A 24,498-nucleotide genomic window follows, 5' to 3' on the forward strand; every position below is an offset into this window, starting at 1 on the left:
AAAGGGCGTCCAAAGGGTTTTAATAGATGACAGGTGTGAGTCCCAAGTGGCACCCTATTCCCTATATAGTGCACTACTTTTGTCTAGAGCCTTACAGGGTTATTGGTAAAAGTAGTGCACTATGTAGGGAATAGGGTGCCATTTGAGACGCAAATGGAGAGAGAGAGAGAGAGAGAGAGAGAGATCTTGGCTGAGCCATGGTGTCAGACCAGAGAGCAGACCTAATGGCAGGAGACCAGTGGTGTCCTGGCCTGTCCAGCCTGAGCCACAGTCACACACCATGATAACATTCCACACAACCCACAGAGATAAGGAGTAATGAACAGATTTTTCCTCCCTCTCTCAGCTGCTCAGATGCACTTCTCTTGTTTCAGAGTTCCTGATAACAGTGAGCCATCTGTGTTCTAATAATATATAATGATATCTAATATACAGTATAATATAGTATCACTGTGCGTCTTTGGCCTTTTTAGATGCCGTTTTATTAGAAACGTTCATGCCCCGCCCACCGGAGGATCTGTCTTTGTTTTTTTCCTGTGTTCCAGGTGTACAACATCCACTTGTTGTCACTTAAATCTTGCTGGATTGATAGCTTTCATTTGACTCCTGCGATAGTGGTGCGTTGGTCAGCTGTTAGTTCACCCATCCGCAACTGCCTGACAATGTATGTGATGAAGTGAAAATCTGAGGCCCGCAGCCAACCCAAACCGCTAATATATAAAATGCGCTGTGGGCTACAGTCAGAGACTGCTGAACAATGTTTTATTTTTAATTTATTGACTTATTTATTTACATATGTTTCTGCTTATAATTTCCAACATTTTGGTAGGCTGTTTGTTTGTCTACTTGTCTACAATTAGACACCATGCAGCTTCTCTTCTGTCATTATACTGTATGTTGCCCTAGAAGACTAAATAAACTCTTGCTCACCAGAATAATAACATGCATCGATAGAATGAATGTTTCAATCTAATTCGCAACGGTCAAGTTTTCTGTCTATTCTTATTAGGCAGCGCAAAGACGTTTAGGGACCGGGGAGAAAATGCAATAAAACAAAATGCAATTTTCTTTGTTTACAAATTCTGTGCTTAATCTCCAATCATATCAGTTTAACCGGTTGTAAGGAAATATAAACCTAGAAAAACAACCCAACATGATTCTGATAATATTTCAGTTAGTTAAACAATGATAGTTTCACCAACGTACTGTAGTTTACTATGTTAGTGAATGAATGACAGAACGTGACCCTGCACCTGTGTACTATGTTGTTCAAAACAAACTCCTCTGTAGTTGTAACCAAGTAAACACGAGGTGAATTTCCAAACTGGCCCACATACTGTATCGTCATGGCCACCTAATCGTCTTCCAATTGGCTCATTCATTTCTTCTTCTCTCCCCTGTAACTATCCCCCCAGGTCGTTGCTGTTAATGTGTTCTTAATCATGTAACCTGGTAAAATAAATGTTCTGGGCCTGTATTCACAAAGAGTCTTAGAGTAGGAGTCCTCATCTAGGATCAGTTTGGCCTTTTAGATCATAATGAATTAGATTACATGGACAGGTGGGACCTGATCCTAGATCAGAACTCTTACAATGAGACACTTGATAAATATGGGCCCACGTCCCTCTTGTCTTAATCAGTATAACCTTCAAGTCAAAACTGATCCTGTATCAGCACTCTTGTGAATATGGGCACAAGTGATGTTGTGTTGTCTTCTCCACAGGGAAAACCTCCAACCAGACGTCTCTGTTTACTTACGACAGTAAGTACCTGTTGGACACGTACTACTACGTGAAACACGACCCAGCCTTCGTCCCGGCCTTCTCTGTGTCCGAAGACCCAGCTGACCCTCTGGTGGGGGACATGCTGAAGATGTGTTTCGGTGAGGGGGCTCTCTATTTCTCTAAATATATAATTTTAGGAGTGTTTATGTATTTTAATGATATAGGACCGTGAAGAGGAGACTTTAACGGTAAGAAAAAATGGGTTGGATTCAAACCCATACCGACTCTGCACTCTTAGGAGAAAAGGGTGCTATCTAGAACCTGAAAGGGTTCTTCGGCTGGCCCCATAGGAGAACCCTTTGGAGAACCCTTTTGGGTTCCATGTAAAAACCTTTCCACATAGAGTTGTTATTTAAAACATTTTTTACCCATTTTCTCCTCAATTTCGTGGTATCTAATTGGTATTTACAGTCTTGTCTCGCCACTGCAACTCCCATAAGGACTTGGGAGAGGCGAAGGTGGAGGGCTGTGCGTCCTCCGAAACACGGCGCAGCCAAGCCGCGCTGCTTCTTGACACAATGCCCGCTTAACCCGGAAGCCAGCCGCACCAATGTGTCGGAGGAAAACACCGTACACCTGGTGACCTGTTCAGCGTGCATTACGCCCGGCCCGCCACAGGAGTCACCAGGTGACGGGATCCCCAGGTGACGGGATCCCCAGGTGACGGGATCCCCGGTACTGACTGTTGGACCACACAGTCCACGGGATCTCTTTCTTTAAAACATATCATACAGGCCTGTTGTCTTTATGAAGTACTACTGCTGCCCCAAGTCTTATATGTTGACATTCGGGTTGTTACCGTACTTTTTATGATATGACATTCAACAACAGTTAAACGTACGATAACATTAAATGAAATGCAATTGTCACATTTTTAACACAATCATTTATATAGGTGATGGGGCCCAGTTCTGCAAGTACGACACCCTGAGCACCCGTAGTCTGGCTGTGGGTAACGCCACACTCCTGTCCTTCAGAAGTCACCAGACACTCATGCAGGACCTGGAGTCTGGTATGTATACAGGAGTCACCTCTCTGTCATTGACAGGAGTTGTGAAATGGACGTTTATGGAGTTAGTCTACTCATTAACTCCAAGACCTTAGACAACAGTGAGGTGAACATAACCTTTTATGTTCTTGATTGTTAACCTACTTGTTAAATACTATGTGTAAGCAAAACTTTACTGTATATGTGTGTTGACTAATGCAAGTTACAACACAGTTTTGCCAAAGCAAGGTGCTGAGTAAGTTCCAGTAGCTTCTCAAGATGTTTAGAGTGTTGCCACAGCCCTGTACTTCACCACAGTGGATAGTGTGGTTCTGAGTCATTACTTTGTACATAGACTTTATATTCCAGATCAGTGTTTCCCGACTCCGGGCCTTGAGTTGTCAACTAATCATCAAGCCGTTGACAAGTTGAATCAGGTGTTTTTGTCCCAGGTCACAACAGAAATCTATTCTGTTGGGGGTACTGGAGGATTGGAGCTGGGAAACACTGTTGAAGAAAATGATCCCGTATATATTAAGAAGCTGTTTTGAGTGGTTTGACATATACAGATGATTGATTTATCAACGTAATCAATAGTTTTATTAGTAGGTAACATCCTTATATTCCTTAGTGGTGTCCTGTGGGTGGCTGGCCTCTCCGAGGTACGGTGAGAAGATAGGTACACGCTACCTAGAGGGTTCGACAGTGAGCTTCACCTGTAACAGTGGCTCCGTTCTGTATGGATCACCAGAACGCACCTGTCTACCCAGCGGAGAGTGGACTGGAGAGGACGTCTCCTGTATCTCTGGTAGGTCCCTATAGTCCAGTAGATACATTTTTGAAAATGTTTCATTTTCATTTAGAAGCATGAAAATTGGCACATTTCTAATATGTGGTACTGGTAGGTCTATAGTCATAGGTTATATCACTGTGTGGTCATGCTAGACCGCAGGATGTAAGTCCAACTCTTTCTAACAACACACATGTTCGAACTACCAACCCTAACCTTTAACCTTTAACGGTCACCCATCTGCCAGGGACTAAATATGCCCTGCGGCCAGCCTAAAGAAGGGCAACATCACCTTTAACCTACCTCTCAATGGGCTATCTTAGTTGTCTGGCCTAACTTGGTTTTGTGCGATGATTGTCTTCAAATGAGAAACAGAGCAACTTTGAAAATCCCATTTAGCGTGACTCATTAGAAGCAGAGATTCCAGCAACTGTGGTTTGTGCTCTGAGCTAGTTGCCCAGACATACCAACAAAAAAGATATTAGTCCATTAGAGATGAAGCACTAAAGGCTTTTGGCTTGGCCTCTCTCCCCTCTTCCCCCCCTCTCTCTCTCTCTCCCCTCCTCTCTCTCTCTCTCCCCCTCTTCCCCCTCTCTCTCTCTCCCTCTTCCCCCTCTCTCTCTCTCCCCTCCTCCCCCTCTCTCTCTCTCTCTCCCCCTCGTCCCCCTCTATCTCTCTCCTTCTCTCTTTCCCCTCTTTCCCCTCTTTCCCCTCTCTCTCTCTCTCTCTCTCTCTCTTCCCCTCTCTCCCCCTCTCTCTTCCCCCTCTCTCCCTCTCTCCCCCTCTTTCCCCCTCTTTCCCCCTCTCTCTCTCTCTCTCTCTCTTTCCCCTCTTCCCCCTCTCTCTCCCCCCCTCTTCCTCCCCCTCTCTCCCCTGTTCTCCCCTCTCTCGACCCTCTCTCGCCTCTTCCCCCTCTCGACCCTCTCTTCCCCCTCTCTCTCTCTCCCTCTCTCTTCCCCCTCTCTCTCTCTCTCTCTCTCTCCCCTCTTCCCCCTCTCTCTGTCTGTTTGTGAATGGGAACCACCTGTGTTTCCAGAATGCCTTGTTGCAGCCAGTCACAGAAAGCGAGCCTTGGCTGAGAGCAGTTCCACTGACTGAGACTTTCGTTGTAGTGCTCGATCATTGCCTGCAGATGGCAGTGTTTTCCTGGAGAAACCCTAGTCCCCGTCTGCTGGAGAAGCAAGTTGTCCACTTGTCTCAGTCTCACCCCCTGAAGGCTACAACAGCCCAGTCCCTCCATCTGCTCCATTCTCAGTCTTCTCTCATCCTCTTTTCATTAGTCCGCTAACAGAGACTTCCTTCTGATAGCCATCTGATCATGCTGGATGTTGACGGATTTCATATCAGATCTGGACGAGGAAACACGCATATTGACTCCCTGACTGGGTCACAGCTGGATAAAATAGAAACCAACCTGACTTCACCCCCTTCCTTGTTCATGTGGCTGTAGTGTGTGTGTCTGAAATGGCACCCTATTCCCTATGTAGTGCACTACTTCGGCTCAACGCATCACAGCTGGATAGAATAGAAGGAACAGAACCTGACGTCACCTACTCCCCCAGTCAATGTATTTCTATTAGTCTTACGATGACATTTCTGGGTATTATATTATCACAGACGTACTACAACAACAGGTGTATGGTTTCTTGTTGTCATCCTCTGGTGAAGTATACAGTAACAGCATACGTCTGTGTTTTTACTAGGGCCAGTAGTTTTTCCTGAGTTGCAGTAACTGGGGCCTTGAGTTATTCCTGGTCGGGCCACGTAGTCAGGGAAGAACTCCAGGCCTTAGTGCATAACCAAAAAGTCAAGACAAACTTCGCTGGGATCTAGCAGTACACAAGAAATGGGAGAGAACTCTTGGTAATAAGTCATTAGTCGTATCATTAGTACTTGTTGCTGACAGTGACACTGAAACACACTGGTTCCCAATACACTGCCTGGTGGTGAGAGAGGGGACATTATAACACTAACACAGTGTTTCAGGGCCTGGTTCCCAATACACTGGTGGTGAGAGAGGGGACATTATAACACGAACACAGTGTTTGAGTGGTTTGTCAAAGAATGCCTTTCCCACAAGGCTGTCAAAGTATACAGATGTCCAAACACTTGCATTCTTTCTCTCTTTCTTTCTTTCTCTTTCTTTCTCTCTTTCTCTCTCTCATAAAGTAATAACAGAAGAGAAGCAGGTCAGGTTGAGGGCCTCAGACCTTCACTATCACATATCGGTGGTTTCTGATGGGTTATAAGCAATTGTGTGCGGGTGAACAAACAGCATCACTAACACACACACACTCCAAACAACCTACTGAAATGTGTGCTACCCAATTTATTTAGGGAATAGGGTGCCATTTGGGACTCAAACCAGTTACTTATGTCCCATCCTATAGGACTCCTATCCATGTCCCATAAACACTCATCTCTGTTAACCTAGAGGAAAATCTCATGTCATTTGGTCAGCTGCGTGATTAACGTCTGGGTTCATACGTGTTACACATTGAGAGTTCCGGCCAAAACAACGTCTCCGCCCTCACAAAACTAAACTCTCAGCACTCAAAGCACTCGTGTTGAAGCAGTTTAAACACCGCCTTTCCCCCATCCTGATACGTCCAAATAACCAATGACTAAAACCCACAAAACCGGAACTAATGCTGCTCGGATCTCACTCCTCCCATTCAGTCCTGGCAGATTCTCTCAGTCAACACGCAGCATCTGTCCATGGGGGGCTGACATAAACACTAAACAGTGACAGTAGAGACAGGAAATGCTTTGTCTGTGTTGTCCCCACCCTGTGTGAGTCACTACAGCAGTTGTAGAGTAGCATAAACATCCAGAGTAGTTAGCTGTAGTAAAGGGCAGGGTGATACAGGAGAACAGAGGCCTCCACATCCAGAGTAGTTAGCTGTAGTAAAGGGCAGGGTGATACAGGAGAACAGAGGTCTCCACATCCAGAGTAGTTAGCTGTAGTAAAGGGCAGGGTGATACAGGAGAACAGAGGTCTCCACATCCAGAGTAGTTAGCTGTAGTAAAGGGCAGGGTGATACAGGAGAACAGAGGTCTCCACATCCAGAGTAGTTAGCTGTAGTAAAGGGCAGGGTGATACAGGAGAACAGAGGTCTCCACATCCAGAGTAGTTAGCTGTAGTAAAGGGCAGGGTGATACAGGAGAACAGAGGTCTCCACATCCAGAGTAGTTAGCTGTAGTAAAGGGTAGGGTGATACAGGAGAACACAGAGGTCTCCACATCCAGAGTAGTTAGCTGTAGTAAAGGGCAGGGTGATACAGGAGAACAGAGGTCTCCACATCCAGAGTAGTTAGCTGTAGTAAAGGGCAGGGTGATACAGGAGAACAGAGGTCTCCACATCCAGAGTAGTTAGCTGTAGTAAAGGGCAGGGTGATACAGGAGAACAGAGGTCTCCACATCCAGAGTAGTTAGCTGTAGTAAAGGGCAGGGTGATACAGGAGAACAGAGGTCTCCACATCCAGAGTAGTTAGCTGTAGTAAAGGGCAGGGTGATACAGGAGAACAGAGGTCTCCACATCCAGATAGTAAAGGGTAGGGTGATACAGGAGAACAGAGGTCTCCACAGGTTAGCTGTAGAACAGGAGAACAGAGGTCTCCACATCCAGAGTAGTTAGCTGTAGTAAAGGGCAGGGTGATACAGGAGAACAGAGGTCTCCACATCCAGAGTAGTTAGCTGTAGTAAAGGGCAGGGTGATACAGGAGAACAGAGGTCTCCACATCCAGAGTAGTTAGCTGTAGTAAAGGGTAGGGTGATACAGGAGAACAGAGGTCTCCACATCCAGAGTAGTTAGCTGTAGTAAAGGGCAGGGTGATACAGGAGAACAGAGGCCTCCACATCCAGAGTAGTTAGCTGTAGTAAAGGGCAGGGTGATACAGGAGAACAGAGGTCTCCACATCCAGAGTAGTTAGCTGTAGTAAAGGGCAGGGTGATACAGGAGAACAGAGGTCTCCACATCCAGAGTAGTTAGCCTTGTGGGAAATTCACTGTTGTTTACGACACGTGACAATAAAAATGTGATTTGATGTGACAGGAGAGGTGACACACAGTTCTCTCTGTCAAAGGAGATCAACATTTGTTGTCACCAGAACTGGAGCTCTGCCAGTCCCTAATTACAATTTATTGGCTTCCATTGACAATGTACCACGTCATGTACACATACTGTATGAGCAGATCAGTGGAGGCTGGTGGGAGGCGCTATAGGAGGACGGGCTCATTGTAATGGTTGAGATGGAATAAATGAACAGAGTCAAAAGTGTGGTTTCCATGTGTTTGATGTGTTCGATACCATTCCATTGAATCTATTCCAGCCATTACAATGAGCCCGTCCTCCTACAGCTCTTCCCACCAGCCTCCACTGGAGCAGATACTATTTAAAATATTTCGTATATATACGGCCTCCCAAGTGGTGCAGCGGTCTGAGGCACTGCATCGCAGTGTTGCGGCGTCACATCAGCCTGGGGTTCGATCCCAGGCTCTGTCACAACCGGCCGTGACTGGGAGTACTATAGGGGGGCTCACAATTGGTCCAGCATCGTCCGGGTTAAGGGAAGGTTTGGCCAGGGGGGCTTTACTTGGCTCATTGCGCTGTAGCGACTCCTTGTGGCGGGCCAGGCACCTACAGGCTGACTCAGTCATCAGTTGATGCAGCTAGCTTCCGGGTTAAGAGAGCGAGTGTTAAGAAGAGCAGCTTGGCACGTCATGTTTCAGGGGACTCAAGACTCGACGTTCGCTTCTCCCGAGCCCGTTTGGGGAGTTGCAGTGATGAGACAAGATCGTGGTCATGAAAAAGGGGGAAAAAAATGTATTTAAAAAAAAATATATATATATATATTTAATTTACTTTGAGCGCTAGATGGGTGGGGTTTGCCGTGTTGGGAATTCAATAAGTTTCGTACCGCCAGACAAACTCAATAAACCACAGATAAAGTATTTGATTGATTGGAAATAGTATTTGAACCTGGTTCTGTGTATGATAAATTACCTTTATCAGGGATAAATTACCTTTATCAGGGGTAATTTATTCTGCTAATCCATTTTAATATTCTTCGGCGTGGGAGATGAGTCACGCAGTGGAAGGGTGAGAGAGAAAATCCCTAACTTCAAAAAGGACTCGGGAGAAAGAATCATCAAGTTGTAGAATTGGGCTGGGTCAAGTCACGCTCAGAGGAGGAGCGGAGGAGATGATTAAAGTCGAAATGACAGCAGCAGAGGACAGATGAAAAGAGAGAGAGAGAGAAAGGTAGAGATGCTGACTGAAAAAGAAAGAGGAAATAAAACAATGAAAAAGTCTTGCTCTGTTTATTTCCATATGGCAACAAGGCATAGTGCAGAAATTGCGAGAGACTGGCGGCAGGTATCTTAGTGGTTGAGAGCATTGGGCCAGTAAATGAAAGGTTGCTGGTTCGAATCCCGAGCCGACTAGGTGAAAAATCTGTCTGTGCCCTTGAGCAAGGCACCTTGACCCTAATTGCTCCTGTAAATCGCTCTGGATAAGAACGTCTGCTAAATAACTCAAATGTCAATGTAGACAAAGGGAGAGAAGGAGAGAGTGTGTCGGAATTGAAGAAGCAGGTTGTATAGAGAGGAGGAACTTGAAATGCCATCACAGTGCAAGACATTTAAACCTGTCATGTCCCTCTGCACCACTGTCTCTGTAAGGGAGCCTTCCTGAATAAACAAGGTCCCTGTCTGGGACCTCAGAGTAAACAATCTATTGTGATTAAAGAGGCTCTCTATCTTCACTTCTTCTCTTTTTATTTTTTCATATTCTTTCTCATCTGCATCTCTCTCTCTCGGTCACAAAGACCTGAGGGAGGGAGCTTGTGTTTTGGATCAGAGCAGAGCTGAGAAACAGACACACCATTTCCATATTACAGGGGAGGTATTATTTATACTTGTTCATATTTATTTCCAGTATTTTTCGTCAGCTTTTGACAGTCAAGTCCTCCTCTGAAATGTAAAGTGCTCTGAACTTCTAATAAACCCACGATGGAGGATTCTGGTGAACTGTCATCGCTACAGAAAGTAACTCCTATTTAGATATGCACTTTAGATATAAGCACAATTTATTTCATACAGTGCATTCAGAATGTATTCAGACCCCTTCTCTTTTTCCACATTTTGTTACGTTACAGCCTTATTCTAAGATGTATTAAATACTTTTCCCCCCCTCATCAATCTACATACAATATTCAATCATGACAAAGCGAAAACAGGTTTTTAAATTTTTGTAGTAATGTATTAAAACTGAAATTGGCTCAGGTGCATCCTGTTTCCATGGATCATCCTTGAGATGTTTCTACAACTTGATTAGGAGTCCACCTGTGGTAAATTCAGTTGATTGGACATGATTTGGAAAGCCACACATCTGTCTATATGAGGTCCCACAGTTGACAGTGCATGTCAGAGCAAATACCAAGCCACGAGGTTGAAAAGCTCTGAGACAGGATTGTGTCGAGGCACAGATCTGGGGAAGGGTATCAAAACATTTCTGCAGCGTTGAAGGTCCCGAACAACACAGTGGCCTCCATCATTCTTAAATGGAAGAAGTTTGGAACCACCAAGACTCTTCCTAGAGCTGGCCGCCCTGCCAAGCTAAGAAATTGCGGGAGAAGGGCCTTGGTCAGGGAGTTGACCAAGAACCCGATGGTCACTGACAGCGCTCTAGAGTTCCTTTGTGGAGATGGGAGAACCTTCCAGAAGGACAACCATCTCTGTAGCAGTCCATCAATCTATGGTAGAGGGGCCAGACGAAAGCCAGACGGAAGCCACTCCTCAGTAAAAGGCACATGACCGACCGCTTGAAGTTTGCCAAAAGGCACCTAAAGACTCTCGGACCATGAGAAACAAGATTCTCTGCCCTGATGACACCAAGATGGAACTCTTTCACCTGAATGCCAAGCGTCACGTCTAGAGGAAACCTGGCACCATCCCTACGGTGAAGCATGGTGGTGGCTGCATCATGCAGTATGAAACAGTGAATACTTGGTGTGCTTGTGATAGTGTGTAAACAACACATTCTGCATACACATAACCTCTGATCATCATCCTCGACACGCAACCTCTGATCATCATCCTCGACACGGAACCTCTGTTTATCATCCTCGACACGCAACCTCTGTTTATCATCCTCGACACGCAACCTCTGTTTATCATCCTCGACACGCAACCTCTGATCATCATCCTCGACACGCAACCTCTGATCATCATCCTCGACACGCAACCTCTGATCATCATCCTCGACACGCAACCTCTGATCATCATCCTCGACACGCAACCTCTGATCATCATCCTCGACACGCAACCTCTGATCATCATCCTCGACACGCAACCTCTGATCATCATCCTCGACACGCAACCTCTGATCATCATCCTCGACACGCAACCTCTGATCATCATCCTCGACACGCAACCTCTGATCATCATCCTCGACACGCAACCTCTGATCATCATCCTCGACACGCAACCTCTGATCATCATCCTCGACACGCAACCTCTGATCATCATCCTCGACACGCAACCTCTGATCATCATCCTCGACACGCAACCTCTGATCATCATCCTCGACACGCAACCTCTGATCATCATCCTCGACACGCAACCTCTGATCATCATCCTCGACACGCAACCTCTGATCATCATCCTCGACACGCAACCTCTGATCATCATCCTCGACACGCAACCTCTGATCATCATCCTCGACACGCAACCTCTGATCATCATCCTCGACACGCAACCTCTGTTTATCATCCTCGACACGCAACCTCTGTTTATCATCCTCGACACGTACAGTGGGGCAAAAAAGTATTTAGTCAGCCACCAACTGTGCAAGTTCTCCCACTTAAAAAGATGAGAGACACTTCAACTATGACAGACAAAATGAGAAGAAAAAAAATCCAGAAAATCACATTGTAGGATTTTTTATGAATTTCTTTGCAAATTATGGTGGAAAATAAGTATTTGGTCACCTACAAACAAGCAAGATTTCTGGCTCTCACAGACCTGTAACGTCTTCTTTAAGAGGCTCCTCTGTCCTCCACTTGTTACCTGTATTAATGGCACCTGTTTGAACTTGTTATCAGTATAAAAGACACCTGTCCACAACCTCAAACAGTCACACTCCAAACTCCACTATGGCCAAGACCAGAGAGCTGTCAAAGGACACCAGAAGCAAAATTGTAGACCTGCACCAGGCTGGGAAGACTGAATCTGCACCCTTTTGTGACTAGTGGGCAGTATTTTCATTTTTGGAAAAATAACGTTCCCGTAGTAAACAGGATATTTTGTCAGGACAAGATGCTAGAATAGGCATATAATTGACAGCTTAGGATAGAAAACACTCTAAAATTTCCAAAACTGTAAAAATATTGTCTGTGAGTATAACCGAACTGATGTTGCAGGTGAAAGCCTGAGAAAAATCCAATCCGGAAGTGCCTCATGTTTTGAAAGCGCTGCGTTCCAATGCGTCCCTATTGAGCAGTGAATGGGCGATCAACCAGTTTACTTTTTCTCCGTATTCCCCAAGGTGTCTACAGCATTGTGACGTAGTTTTACGCATTTATGTTGAAGAATACCCGTAAGCGGCTACATTGCGCAACTGGTCACCTCATGGCTCCCAGAGTGACTCTCGCGTAAAATACAGAAGTAGCCATTATTCCAATCCGTCCTACTGAATAACCTATTCTCCCGGTGGATATATTATCGAATAGATATTTGAAAAACACCTTGAGGATTGATTATAAACAACGTTTGCCATGTTTCTGTCGATATTATGGAGCTAATTTGGAATATTTTTCGGCGATTTCGTGACTGCAATTTCCGGGCGATTTCTCAGCCAAACGTGAAGAACAAACGGAGCTATTTCGCCTACAAAAATAATATTTTTGGAAAAAAGGAACATTGGCTATCTAACTGGGAGTCTCGTGAGTGAAAACATCCGAAGCTCATCAAAGGTAAACGATTTAATTGGATTGCTTTTCTGATTTCCGTGACCAAGCTGCTAGCTGGACAAAATGCTATGCTAGACTATCGATAAACTTACACAAATGCTTGTCTAGCTTTGGCTGTAAAGCATATTTTGAAAATCTGAGATGACAGGGTGATTAGCAAATATATATATATATTTCACTTGTGATTTTCATGAATAGGAATATTTTCTAGGAATATTTATGTCCGTTGCGTTATGCTAATTAGTGTCAGTCGATGATTACGCTCCCTCATGCGGGATGGGGAGTTGCTAGAGGTGCAGCTTGGTTTGAAGAAATCAACTGTGGGAGCAATTATTAGGAAATGGAAGACATACAAGACCACTGATAATCTCCATCGATCTGGGGCTCCACGCAAGATCTCACCCCGTGGGGTCAAAATTATCACAAGAACGGTGAGCAAAAATCCCAGAACCACACGGGGGGACCTAGTGAATGACCTGCAGAGAGCTGGGACCAAAGTAACAAAGCCTACCATCAGTAACACACTACGCCGCCAGGGACTCAACCTGCAGTGCCAGACGTGTCCCCCTGCTTAAGCCAGTACATGTCCAGGCCCGTCTGAAGTTTGCTAGACAGCAATTGGATGATCCAGAAGAAGATGTCAGATGAAACCAAAATATAACTTTTTGGTAAAAACTCAACTCGTCGTGTTTGGAGGACAAAGAATGCTGAGTTGCATGCAAAGAACACCATACCTACTGTGAAGCATGGGGGTGGAAACATCATGCTTTGGGGCTGTTTTTCTGCAAAGAAACCAGGACGACTGATCCGTGTAAAGGAAAGAATGAATGGGGCCATGTATCGTGAGATTGAGTGAAAACCTCCTTCCATCAGCAAGGGCATTGAAGATGAAACGTGGCTGGGTCTTTCAGCATGACAATGATCCCAAACACACTGCCCGGGCAACGAAGGAGTGGCTTCGTAAGAAGCATTTCAAGGTCCTGGAGTGGCCTAGCCAGTCTCCAGATCTCAACCCCATAGAAAATCTTTGGAGGGAGTTAAAAGTCTGTGTTGCCCAGCAACAGCCCCAAAACATCACTGCTCTAGAGGAGATCTGCATGGAGGAATGGGTCAAAATACCAGCAACATTGTGTGAAAACCTTGTGAAGACTTACAGAAAACGTTTGACCTCTGTCATTGCCAACAAAGGGTATATCACAAAGTATTGAGAAACTTTTGTTATTGACCAAATACTTATTTTCCACCATAATTTGCAAATAAATTCATAAAAAATCCTACAATGTGATTTTCTGGATTTTTTTTGTCTGTCATAGTTGAAGTGTACCTCTAATGAAAATTACAGGCCTCTCTCATCTTTTTAAGTGGGAGAACTTGCACAATTGGTGGCTGACTAAATACTTTTTTGCCCACTGTAACCTCTGTTTATCATCCTTGACACGTAACCTCCGATCATTGTCAGACTATGAATGAGTTTGCATTAGTTTAGCCTTGTTTCTCAATACAGACCCTCATGACATCACAGCCCTGTTTCACAGTACAGTGGGCTGTGGGACAGTCTCCCCACTCTCTCCCTCCATCCATCTTTTTGGGCAGACTCCAGTCCGGATGAGTAGGTAGTGGACTGGAGATCTGATACAGCAGGATGGACTGGGATGGCATCTGCAGACATGTAAAAACCCAGCCATGTGTCCATCAGGGGAATGAGTGAAAGATAGAATCACAGTGCTCCTTATCTCCTTGGGGGGAAGGGAGAAGAGAAGACATGTGGAGAAGGAGAGAGTGTCCTACGAAGGATGGAGGAAGGGTGGAGAGAATGTGTGGGTGGGACAGTGGTGATATTATAATTTTATATTTTTTTATTTAACCTTTATTTAACTAGGCAAGTCAGTTAATAACAAATTCTTATTTACAATGACGGCCTACACCGGCCAAACCCAGACGATGCTGGGCCATTTGTGCGCCGCCCCATGAGACTCCCAATCATGACCGGTTGTGATACAGCCTGGATTTGTCTGTAGTGACACCTCTAGCACAGAGATGCAGCGCCTCAGACCACTGCGCCACTCGGGAGGCCCGCTGGTAAAGTGAGAGTTATAGAGGTACTGCAGCATCCTAAAGAGACACCTTCTCTCACCTCCATGTGATGGTGTTTTCCTTTCTCCTTATTGACACAAACTGTGTGGGGAAACGGAACGTGAAGAAAGACGCTGCAGACTTGAAGGTTACTCTCCTTGACTTTAAAGCAGAGTAATGGAAAAATAGAATGGCTGTGGATACGTCCCAAATGGCACCCTATTTCTTGTTTAGTGCACTACTTTTAAGGAGGGGTCAATAGGGCTCTGGTCAAAAGTAGTGCACTATATAGGGAATAGGGTGCCATTTGGTGGACACAGATTGTCTGTGACAAGGTTCTTTTGATCTCTGTGCCACTGATTCAGTTGACTATAATGTTATGTGGGTTTAACTCACAGCCTCTCAGGCTTCCACCGTTATCAGCCTGTACTGGCCTTCTAAGAGCCCTCATACAGACTAGCTAGTTGTAAACAACGGCTTAATGGCACTCTCACATTCTGTGTGTTTTGACTGTTCTGTACCCCAAACACACGCATATGTTTGAAAGACCGCAAGTTAGAGAAAGTGTAAAGTACAATTGAAAAAGTGATCAAATAGAGGATGGGTGATATGATATCTGATAGAGGATGGGTGAGATATCTACTGGAGGATGGGTGATATGATATCTACTGGAGGATGGGTGATATGATATCTGATAGAGGATGGGTGATATGATATCTACTGGAGGATGGGTGATATGATATCTACTGGAGGATGGGTGATATGATATCTACTGGAGGATGGGTGATATGATATCTACTGGAGGATGGGTGATATGATATCTACTGGAGGATGGGTGATATGATATCTACTGGAGGATGGGTGATATGATATCTACTGGAGGATGGGTGATATGATATCTACTGGAGGATGGATGATATGATATCTGATAGAGGATGGGTGATATGATATCTACTGGAGGATGGGTGATATGATATCTACTGGAGGATGGGTGATATGATATCTACTGGAGGATGGGTGATATGATATCTACTAGAGGATGGGTGATATGATATCTACTGGAGGATGGGTGATATGATATCTACTGGAGGATGGATGATATGATATCTGATAGAGGATGGGTGATATGATATCTACTGGAGGATGGGTGATATGATATCTACTGGAGGATGGGTGATATGATATCTACTGGAGGATGGGTGATATGATATCTACTAGAGGATGGGTGATATGATATCTACTAGAGGATGGGTGATATGATATCTACTGGAGGATGGGTGATATGATATCTACTGGAGGATGGGTGATATGATATCTACTGGAGGATGGGTGATATGATATCTACTAGAGGATGGGTGATATGATATCTACTGGAGGATGGGTGATATGATATCTACTGGAGGATGGATGATATGATATCTACTGGAGGATGGGTGATATGATATCTACTGGAGGATGGGTTATGTGTTTGCATGTGTACAAAGGGCAGTAAGAGATATTAGTTTATATCCTTGCTTTTCTCCCCAGACTTTCACATGAAATACTGCAGCAGAACAGTTGTTCATTCAGACAACTTGGAGCTGTAGTCTGGTTCTATCAGATAGCTTGAATCCAGGATGGGATTTAACGTGCAGTAATACTTTCTAATGGAAAAAGTTACTGGGCATCTAACAATGTGTTCCTTGGATCAATGTGGTTTTCAACAGATAAACAAGAAGATCAAATTAGTTTCCCACTGTTTTTGTGACATCCACCTAACTTCTCAACCTCTTCCCTACATGTACATATGTTGTGGGGTGTCCCTGTGACCCCCCACCAGTGTGATCACTGATGCATTCCTCTATTGCTCCCTTGGGCCGTACTATGAGATTGGGTGGGGGTGGGGGGTAGTGAAGTAATGATCTGCCTGAGGCTATTGAACCAGGATCAGAAGAATGTTAGACCTGACTTCCCAGTCTCCCTGCGCTCATAGCCTCCAGGCCCACAGGCAGGTCTTTTATCAGGGCCGCCTGTCAACCCGTGCCCCAGGTTTTGGGCCTGGCCTGGTAGAGGGACTCAGGAGGCCTCTGCTCCAGCATCTGAGGGCCAGTACATATGGTGGTTAGATGTGGAGCTAACCACCATATGGAGAGATTAATTGGAAAACTTCAGGGAGCATGCGATGGCTGTGTGTGTGTGTTTGTCTGTCTTCGTGTGTGTGTGTGTGTGTTTGTCTGTCTTCGTGTGTGTGTGTGTGTGTGTGTGTGTGTGTGTTTGTCTGTCTTCGTGTGTGTGTGTGTGTGTGTGTGTTTGTCTGTCTTTGTGTGTGTGTGTGTGTGTGTGTGTGTGTGTGTCTGTCTGTCTTGTGTGTGTGTGTGTGTGTTTGTCTGTCTTTGTGTGTGTGTGTGTGTGTGTGTGTGTTTTTGTCTGTCTTCGTGTGTGTGTGTGTGTTTGTCTGTCTTCGTGTGTGTGTTTGTCTGTCTTCGTGTGTGTGTGTGTGTGTGTTTGTCTGTCTTCGTGTGTGTGTGTTTCTAGTCCTCTTCAAATAATATTATATAGTTCCTTGGTTTCCTTCTGCCTGTGCTGCATTGATAAGTAACACATTGATCAATTGTTCTACACTGAGAGATACATTAGTTTGTTGTGTGTAACATGTCTTTGGTTTTGAGGAAAGCTCTATGTATTATTATAGTTTGTGGTTGTGTTCCAGATAATGTCCTAGGAGTGGTGCTGGGTTCTGTGTTTTCCATAGCTACTCTGATAACCATGGGGGTGATGATCAATCTACACTTCAGGAAACAGAAAAGGTGGGTTCACTGTTTCTCTCTCTCACACACACACGGAAACACACTCACAGACACAAACTCACACGCACGAACACACACACACTTGCGCGCACGGACACACACGCACTCGTGCGCACAGACACACACACACACACAGCATGGACACACGTTTTAGCTAAGAAACCAAAGCAGTGATCTGCAGTAACAGATTGGGTCTCATACCTGGGCCGTCTGTTCCTGGGATCCCACCACTGAGCTAAAGCCTGTTAGCTTTACACACCAGTCTACTACTGCTAGATGGTTGTTACTAAAAACAGTAGACATGTCCAGGTCTCAAGACGATGCTACTCAATCAGATGTAGTTCTTCCACCTTCTCTACGTGTACAGTTACTCTGTCTCCCTCTTCACATGGTAACAGACATTCATCACAGTGACACAGAGTTGAATGTTTCACTAACTGACAGTAAATCTCCTGTTCAGCAGGATGTCATACAGAGACGTGTTATATGATATAGACGTTGTCGGCAGACGGCATAAAATAGATAAGATAGATATGATGCCAGGCTTTTCCTGTCCACCTTAGCTGAGAGTTCATCCCTTTTGAATGTCTTCTTCATTCAATTCAATGATAGGATTTCAATGGTCTTCATTTCAACCCACAAAGGGTTTTATATAGACAATATACACTGAGTGTACAAAACATTAGGAGTACCCTCCTAATATTGAGTTGCACCCGCTTTTGCCCTCAGAACAGCCTCAATTTGTCAGGGCATGGACTCTACAACGTGTCGACAGGGATGCTGGCTCATGTTTACTCCAATGCGTCTCGCAGTTGTGTTTAAGTTGGCTGGATGTCCTTTGGGCGGTGGACTATTCTTGATACACGCAGGAAACTGTTGAGCGTGAAAAACCCATTAGTGTTGCAGTTCTTGACACACTCAAACCGGTGCGCCTGGCACCTACTGCCATACCCCGTTCAAAGGCACTTCAATCTTTTGGCACATACACAATCCATGTTTCAATTGTCTCAAGGCTTAAAAATCCTTCTTTAACCCGTCTCCTCCACTTCATCTACACTGATTGAAGTGGATTTAACAAGTGACATCAATAAGGGGATTATAGCTTTCACCTGGATTCACCTGGTCAATCTATGTCATGGAAAGAGCAGGTGTTCCTAATGTTTTGTCCACTCAGTGTACATTATACAGATGTTATAGAGACAGACATAGGGGTAATTTAAACAAAAAGTGTATTTTTAATTTTTTTAAACTTTTTATTTAACTAGGTAAGTCAGTTAAGAACAGGTCATTATTTACAATGAAGGTCCACTAGGGAACAGTGGGTTAACTGCCTTGGGCAGAATGACAGATTTTTACCTTGTCAACTCTGGGATTCGATCCAGCAACTTTTCGGTTACTGGCCCAACACTCTACTGGCCCAACACTCTACTGGCCCAACACTCTACTGGCCCAACACTCTACTGGCCCAACACTCTACTGGCCCAACACTCTACTGGCCCAACACCCTAACCACCTGATAAGATATGATAAAATAGAAATTATAAAATAGATATCCCACAAATGTCTTAATTCCCAATGAACAAAGAAAACGATGATTCATGATTACCATTGATCCCACCTGCCAGCCTCTGAGCCCCCCTCATATACCACAGACACATACACACGCTCATAAAACCCTTCTGATCTGATCAAACGATACAGTATATCTTCATATTTGGCTAGACCCAGGCTGTGTCCCAAATGGCACCCTCTTCCCTATGTAGTGCAATATTTTTGACTAGTTCCCCATAGGGAAATAGGGTGCCATTTGTGATGTAGCATACACCCTGTGGATAAACCTCTCCCTCAGTACACTACACTACTGGAACAGAAGCCAGCTACCGTAGCTCCTGGGCTCGCTAGCTAACCAAATGACAGACCTATTTTTATGGGCCTCGTAGACATCAAGAGGGCCCCCCCCCGCCATAACTCTCCTATGGAAGACAAGGGATGGTTTGTCTTGGCCCCTGCTCCCAGGTGCACTTGGAGCGTTCAGCCTATGATCTGAAGGTAGAGAAATTAACGACTATGGTTTACACCCGTAAGGGGGAGAGGGGAGCGCACCTGCCCTGTTTTTAGAGGGTTGATGAGGATTGATGATCACCTCGCTTTCATCCGTAGAGAGAGGGAAGGAGGGAGATAAGTGTCAAAGGTCATTCATTACCTCTGTGGATAGGGAGCACCGGAGGCCAGAGGGGGTATCACACACTCACTTTAGCAGGACACACATCTACATACATGTTACATGTTGAGGTAATAAGGACACATCTACATACATGTTACATGCTGAGGTGATAAGGACACATCTACATACATGTTACATGCTGCGGTAATAAGGACACATCTACATACATGTTACATGCTGAGGTGATAAGGACACATCTACATACATGTTACATGCTGAGGTGATAAGGACACATCTACATACATGTTACATGCTGAGGTGATAAGGACACATCTACATACATGTTACATGCTGAGGTGATAAGGACACATCTACATACATGTTACATGCTGAGGTGATAAGGACACATCTACATACATGTTACATGCTGAGGTGATAAGGACACATCTACATACATGTTACATGCTGAGGTGATAAGGACACATCTACATACATGTTACATGCTGAGGTGATAAGGAAACATCTACATACATGTTACATGCTGAGGTGATAAGGAAACATCTACATACATGTTACATGCTGAGGTGATCTACATACATGACACATCTCTACATACATGTTACATGCTGAGGTAATAAGGACACATCTACATACATGTTACATGCTGAGGTAATAAGGACACATCTACATACATGTTACATGCTGAGGTAATAAGGACACATCTACATACATGTTACATGCTGAGGTGATAAGGACACATCATCTACATACATCTACATACATGTTACATGCTGAGGTAATAAGGACATCTACATCTACATACATGTTACATGTGAGGTAATAAGGACACACATCTACATACATGTTACATGCTGAGGTGATAAGGACACACATCTACATACATGTTACATGCTGAGGTAATAAGGACACATCTACATACATGTTACATGCTGAGGTGATAAGGACACATCTACATACATGTTACATGCTGAGGTGATAAGGAAACATCTACATACATGTTACATGCTGAGGTGATAAGGAAACATCTACATACATGTTACATGCTGAGGTGATAAGGAAACATCTACATACATGTTACATGCTGAGGTGATAAGGACACATCTACATACCTGTTACATGCTGAGGTGATAAGGACACACATCTACATACATCTACATACATGTTACATGCTGAGGTAATAAGGACACACATCTACATACATGTTACATGCTGAGGTGATAAGGACACATCTACATACATGTTACATGCTGAGGTGATAAGGACACATCTACATACATGTTACATGCTGAGGTAATAAGGACACACATCTACATACATGTTACATGCTGAGGTGATAAGGACACATCTACATACATGTTACATGCTGAGGTAATAAGGACACACATCTACATACATGTTACATGCTGAGGTGATAAGGACACACATCTACATACATGTTACATGCTGAGGTGATAAGGACACATCTACATACATGTTACATGCTGAGGTGATAAGGACACACATCTACATACATGTTACATGCTGAGGTAATAAGGACAAACATCTGCATACATGTTACATGCTGAGGTGATAAGGACACATCTACATACATGTTACATGCTGAGGTAATAAGGACACATCTACATACATGTTACATGCTGAGGTGATAAGGACACATCTACATACATGTTACATGCTGAGGTGATAAGGACACACATCTACATACATGTTACATGCTGAGGTAATAAGGACACACATCTACATACATGTTACATGCTGAGGTAATAAGGACACACATCTACATACATGTTACATGCTGAGGTAATAAGGACATGTGGGAAAGCTCACCAAAGGCATTCCTGTGAACTCATACCATTAAACACACCATGACACCTTCCTTGGGTCAACACACACTTGTCGTTGATGGAGACACACACACACACACACACACGTCTGGTCTGGTCTGGTCTGGCCTGTTCTGGTCTTGTTTGCGTGATACTCTGCTACTTCCTCTGATGCTGTGTAGAGAGGGCATAGAGACCCATACCATATCAGCCCCTTGCTCCATCCTCAGCCCCTTGCTCCATCCTCAGCCCCTTGCTCCATCCTCAGCCCCTTGCTCCATCCTCAGCCCCTTGCTCCATCCTCAGCCCCTTGCTCCATCCTCAGCCCCCTTGCTCCATCCTCAGCCCCTTGCTCCATCCTCAGGTCCCTTGCTCCATCCTCAGGTCCCTTGCTCCATCCTCAGGTCCCTTGCTCCATCCTCAGGTCCCTTGCTCCATCCTCAGGTCCCTTGCTCCATCCTCAGGTCCCTTGCTCCATCCTCAGCCCCTTGCTCCATCCTCAGCCCCTTGCTCCATCCTCAGGTCCCTTGCTCCATCCTCAGACCCTTGCTCCATCCTCAGGTCCTTGCTCCATCCTCAGGTCCTTGCTCCATCCTCAGGTCCCCTTGCTCCATCCTCAGGTCCCTTGCTCCATCCTCAGGTCCTTGCTCCATCCTCAGGTCCCTTGCTCCATCCTCAGCCCCTTGCTCCATCCTCAGGTCCCTTGCTCCATCCTCAGCCCCTTGCTCCATCCTCAGGTCCCTTGCTCCATCCTCAGGTCCCTTGCTCCATCCTCAGGTCCCTTGCTCCATCCTCAGGTCCCTTGCTCCATCCTCAGGTCCCTTGCTCCATCCTCAGCCCCTTGCTCCATCCTCAGCCCCTTGCTCCATCCTCAGCCCCTTGCTCCATCCTCAGGTCCTTGCTCCATCCTCAGGTCCTTGCTCCATCCTCTTGCTCCATCCTCAGGTCCTTGCTCCATCCTCAGGTCCTTGCTCCATCCTCGGCCCCTTGCTCCATCCATCCTCCTCGGCCCCTTGCTCCATCCTCGGCCCCTTGCTCCATCCTCGGCCCCTTGCTCCATCCTCAGCCCCTTGCTCCATCCTCGGCCCCTTGCTCCATCCTCGGCCCCTTGCTCCATCCTCGGCCCCTTGCTCCATCCTCGGCCCCTTGCTCCATCCTCGGCCCCTTGCTCCATCCTCGGCCCCTTGCTCCATCCTCGGCCCCTTGCTCCATCCTCAGGCCCCTTGCTCCATCCTCGGCCCCTTGCTCCATCCTCGGCCCCTTGCTCCATCCTCGGCCCCTTGCTCCATCCTCGGCCCCTTGCTCCATCCTCGGCCCCTTGCTCCATCCTCAGGCCCCTTGCTCCATCCTCGGCCCCTTGCTCCATCCTCGCCCCTCCATCCTCAGGCCCCTTGCTCCATCCTCAGGCCCCTTGCTCCATCCTCAGGCCCCTTGCTCCATCCTCAGGCCCCTTGCTCCATCCTCAGGCCCCTTGCTCCATCCTCGGCCCCTTGCTCCATCCTCGGCCCCTTGCTCCATCCTCGGCCCCTTGCTCCATCCTCGGCCCCTTGCTCCATCCTCAGGCCCCTTGCTCCATCCTCAGGCCCCTTGCTCCATCCTCAGGCCCCTTGCTCCATCCTCAGGCCCCTTGCTCCATCCTCAGGCCCCTTGCTCCATCCTCAGGCCCCTTGCTCCATCCTCAGGCCCCTTGCTCCATCCTCAGGCCCCTTGCTCCATCCTCAGGCCCCTTGCTCCATCCTCAGGCCCCTTGCTCCATCCTCAGGCCCCTTGCTCCATCCTCAGGCCCCTTGCTCCATCCTCAGGCCCCTTGCTCCATCCTCACGCCCCTTGCTCCATCCTCTGCCCCTTGCTCCATCCTCACGCCCATGCTCCATCCTCAGGTCCTTGCTGCAGACACATCTATCTTTTCCCTGCAGGCCCCAACAGGCCCTAGTCCTCCCCAACCTGCGCCATGGCAGGACACATCAAAGGACAAGGGGCCTCGGTCAGAAACCACCCAGGGGGTCGGATATGGGTCGGTGGGGTTATGTGTGTGTCTGAGTAGCCTGTTATACACAGTATTACTGTTTCTGTAATCTATTGCTGGCAGCACCTTGTCACAAATTCTGGGTCTGTGTAGAGTGAAGGTGATTTCTGATTCTGATTCTTTGTTTTTTTTCAGAGAAAGACAAGAGAGGCTGGATAGAAAGGTGACATTTGAACAGAGTTGATGTCCTCTTGTGTAACTCTCCCTGTCCATGATATTTTTTAAATGAACCTACAATTGCATCGCCCTTAAACTGGCCTCAACATGCACTAACGTAGGTGCAAATGACGTTCTCTACACCATGTAGACCAGGGATAATGCATTGTCTTCATGGTGTAGTACATGTTTACGTTGCACTGTAGATGACTTTAAGTAACGGCCTGTAAATGAAGGCTGACAGAGAAGGCCTGCTTGGTTTGTTCACGGTCTTGACATTTTAGGACTAGGACTAAATGTTATGCTGGGAAACAATATTATGTGAATACTTTTAGTTCCCGTCTAGGTTGTCACTCCATGTTCCTGTTAACTTAGAATGGTCCCAGATGTACACTCTCTTAGGTGTTTAGAGTCAATCTCCTGATCGTTTTAAAAGGTTGAATGACTTTGACCAGTTATATAGCTCATGTGTGTGTGTGTGGGCTCACTGCCTTTGTTCATTCCATTCAATGGTTGAGCAAAAGTCATTCGGAAGAACATGCCACCAAATGGCTGCCAATTGCACAATGGCAAAGCTCATGCTTTTTTTTTTAATCTTCAAATGAAGTACAAATATTGAATAATGAATAGATACTCTGGCACAATAATATTTGATTGGAATTCAATGAAGGAAAATAAATACACTTGTGAAAGTATGGCTGTGAATTTGTTTTTCTTCTGTTCTTTTGGAAACGTCTATAGCTGTGGCAATTCATTATTACAGAAATAATGGCTATTTGTGTTCTGTTGCATCCAGCTAATGGTCACTGTGCTACAGGTTAGTGTGTCTATGTCACTGTGCTACAGGTTAGTGTGTCTATGTCACTGTGTTACAGGTTAGTGTGTCTATGTCACTGTGCTACAGGTTAGTGTGTC

General features: G+C 45.6%; 1 protein-coding gene and 1 long non-coding RNA gene across 3 annotated transcripts in view; both read left to right on the forward strand.

Moving 5' to 3' along the window:
* The window catches only part of LOC112266316 (sushi domain-containing protein 2), a 37,093-nt gene extending 12,815 nt beyond the window's left edge, over nucleotides 1-24,278 (forward strand). For both annotated transcript variants that reach the window (XM_024443703.2, XM_042331335.1), the window contains 5 exons: nucleotides 1,724-1,882; nucleotides 2,680-2,796; nucleotides 3,404-3,580; nucleotides 17,297-17,393; nucleotides 23,563-24,278. In XM_024443703.2, coding sequence (XP_024299471.1) covers nucleotides 1,724-1,882; nucleotides 2,680-2,796; nucleotides 3,404-3,580; nucleotides 17,297-17,393; nucleotides 23,563-23,611 — 599 coding nt within the window. In that variant the 3' untranslated portion in view covers nucleotides 23,612-24,278. The remainder of the gene's footprint in view (nucleotides 1-1,723; nucleotides 1,883-2,679; nucleotides 2,797-3,403; nucleotides 3,581-17,296; nucleotides 17,394-23,562) is intronic.
* On the forward strand, nucleotides 20,632-22,325 carry LOC121847920. Its single transcript, XR_006084790.1, has 3 exons — nucleotides 20,632-20,702; nucleotides 20,793-21,865; nucleotides 22,139-22,325. It is a non-coding gene; the product is annotated as an uncharacterized LOC121847920 (long non-coding RNA).
* Nucleotides 24,279-24,498: the final 220 nt, after the last annotated feature.

Source organism: Oncorhynchus tshawytscha, linkage group LG12, assembly GCF_018296145.1.
Source record: "Oncorhynchus tshawytscha isolate Ot180627B linkage group LG12, Otsh_v2.0, whole genome shotgun sequence".
NCBI classification, from domain to species: Eukaryota; Metazoa; Chordata; class Actinopteri; order Salmoniformes; family Salmonidae; genus Oncorhynchus; species Oncorhynchus tshawytscha.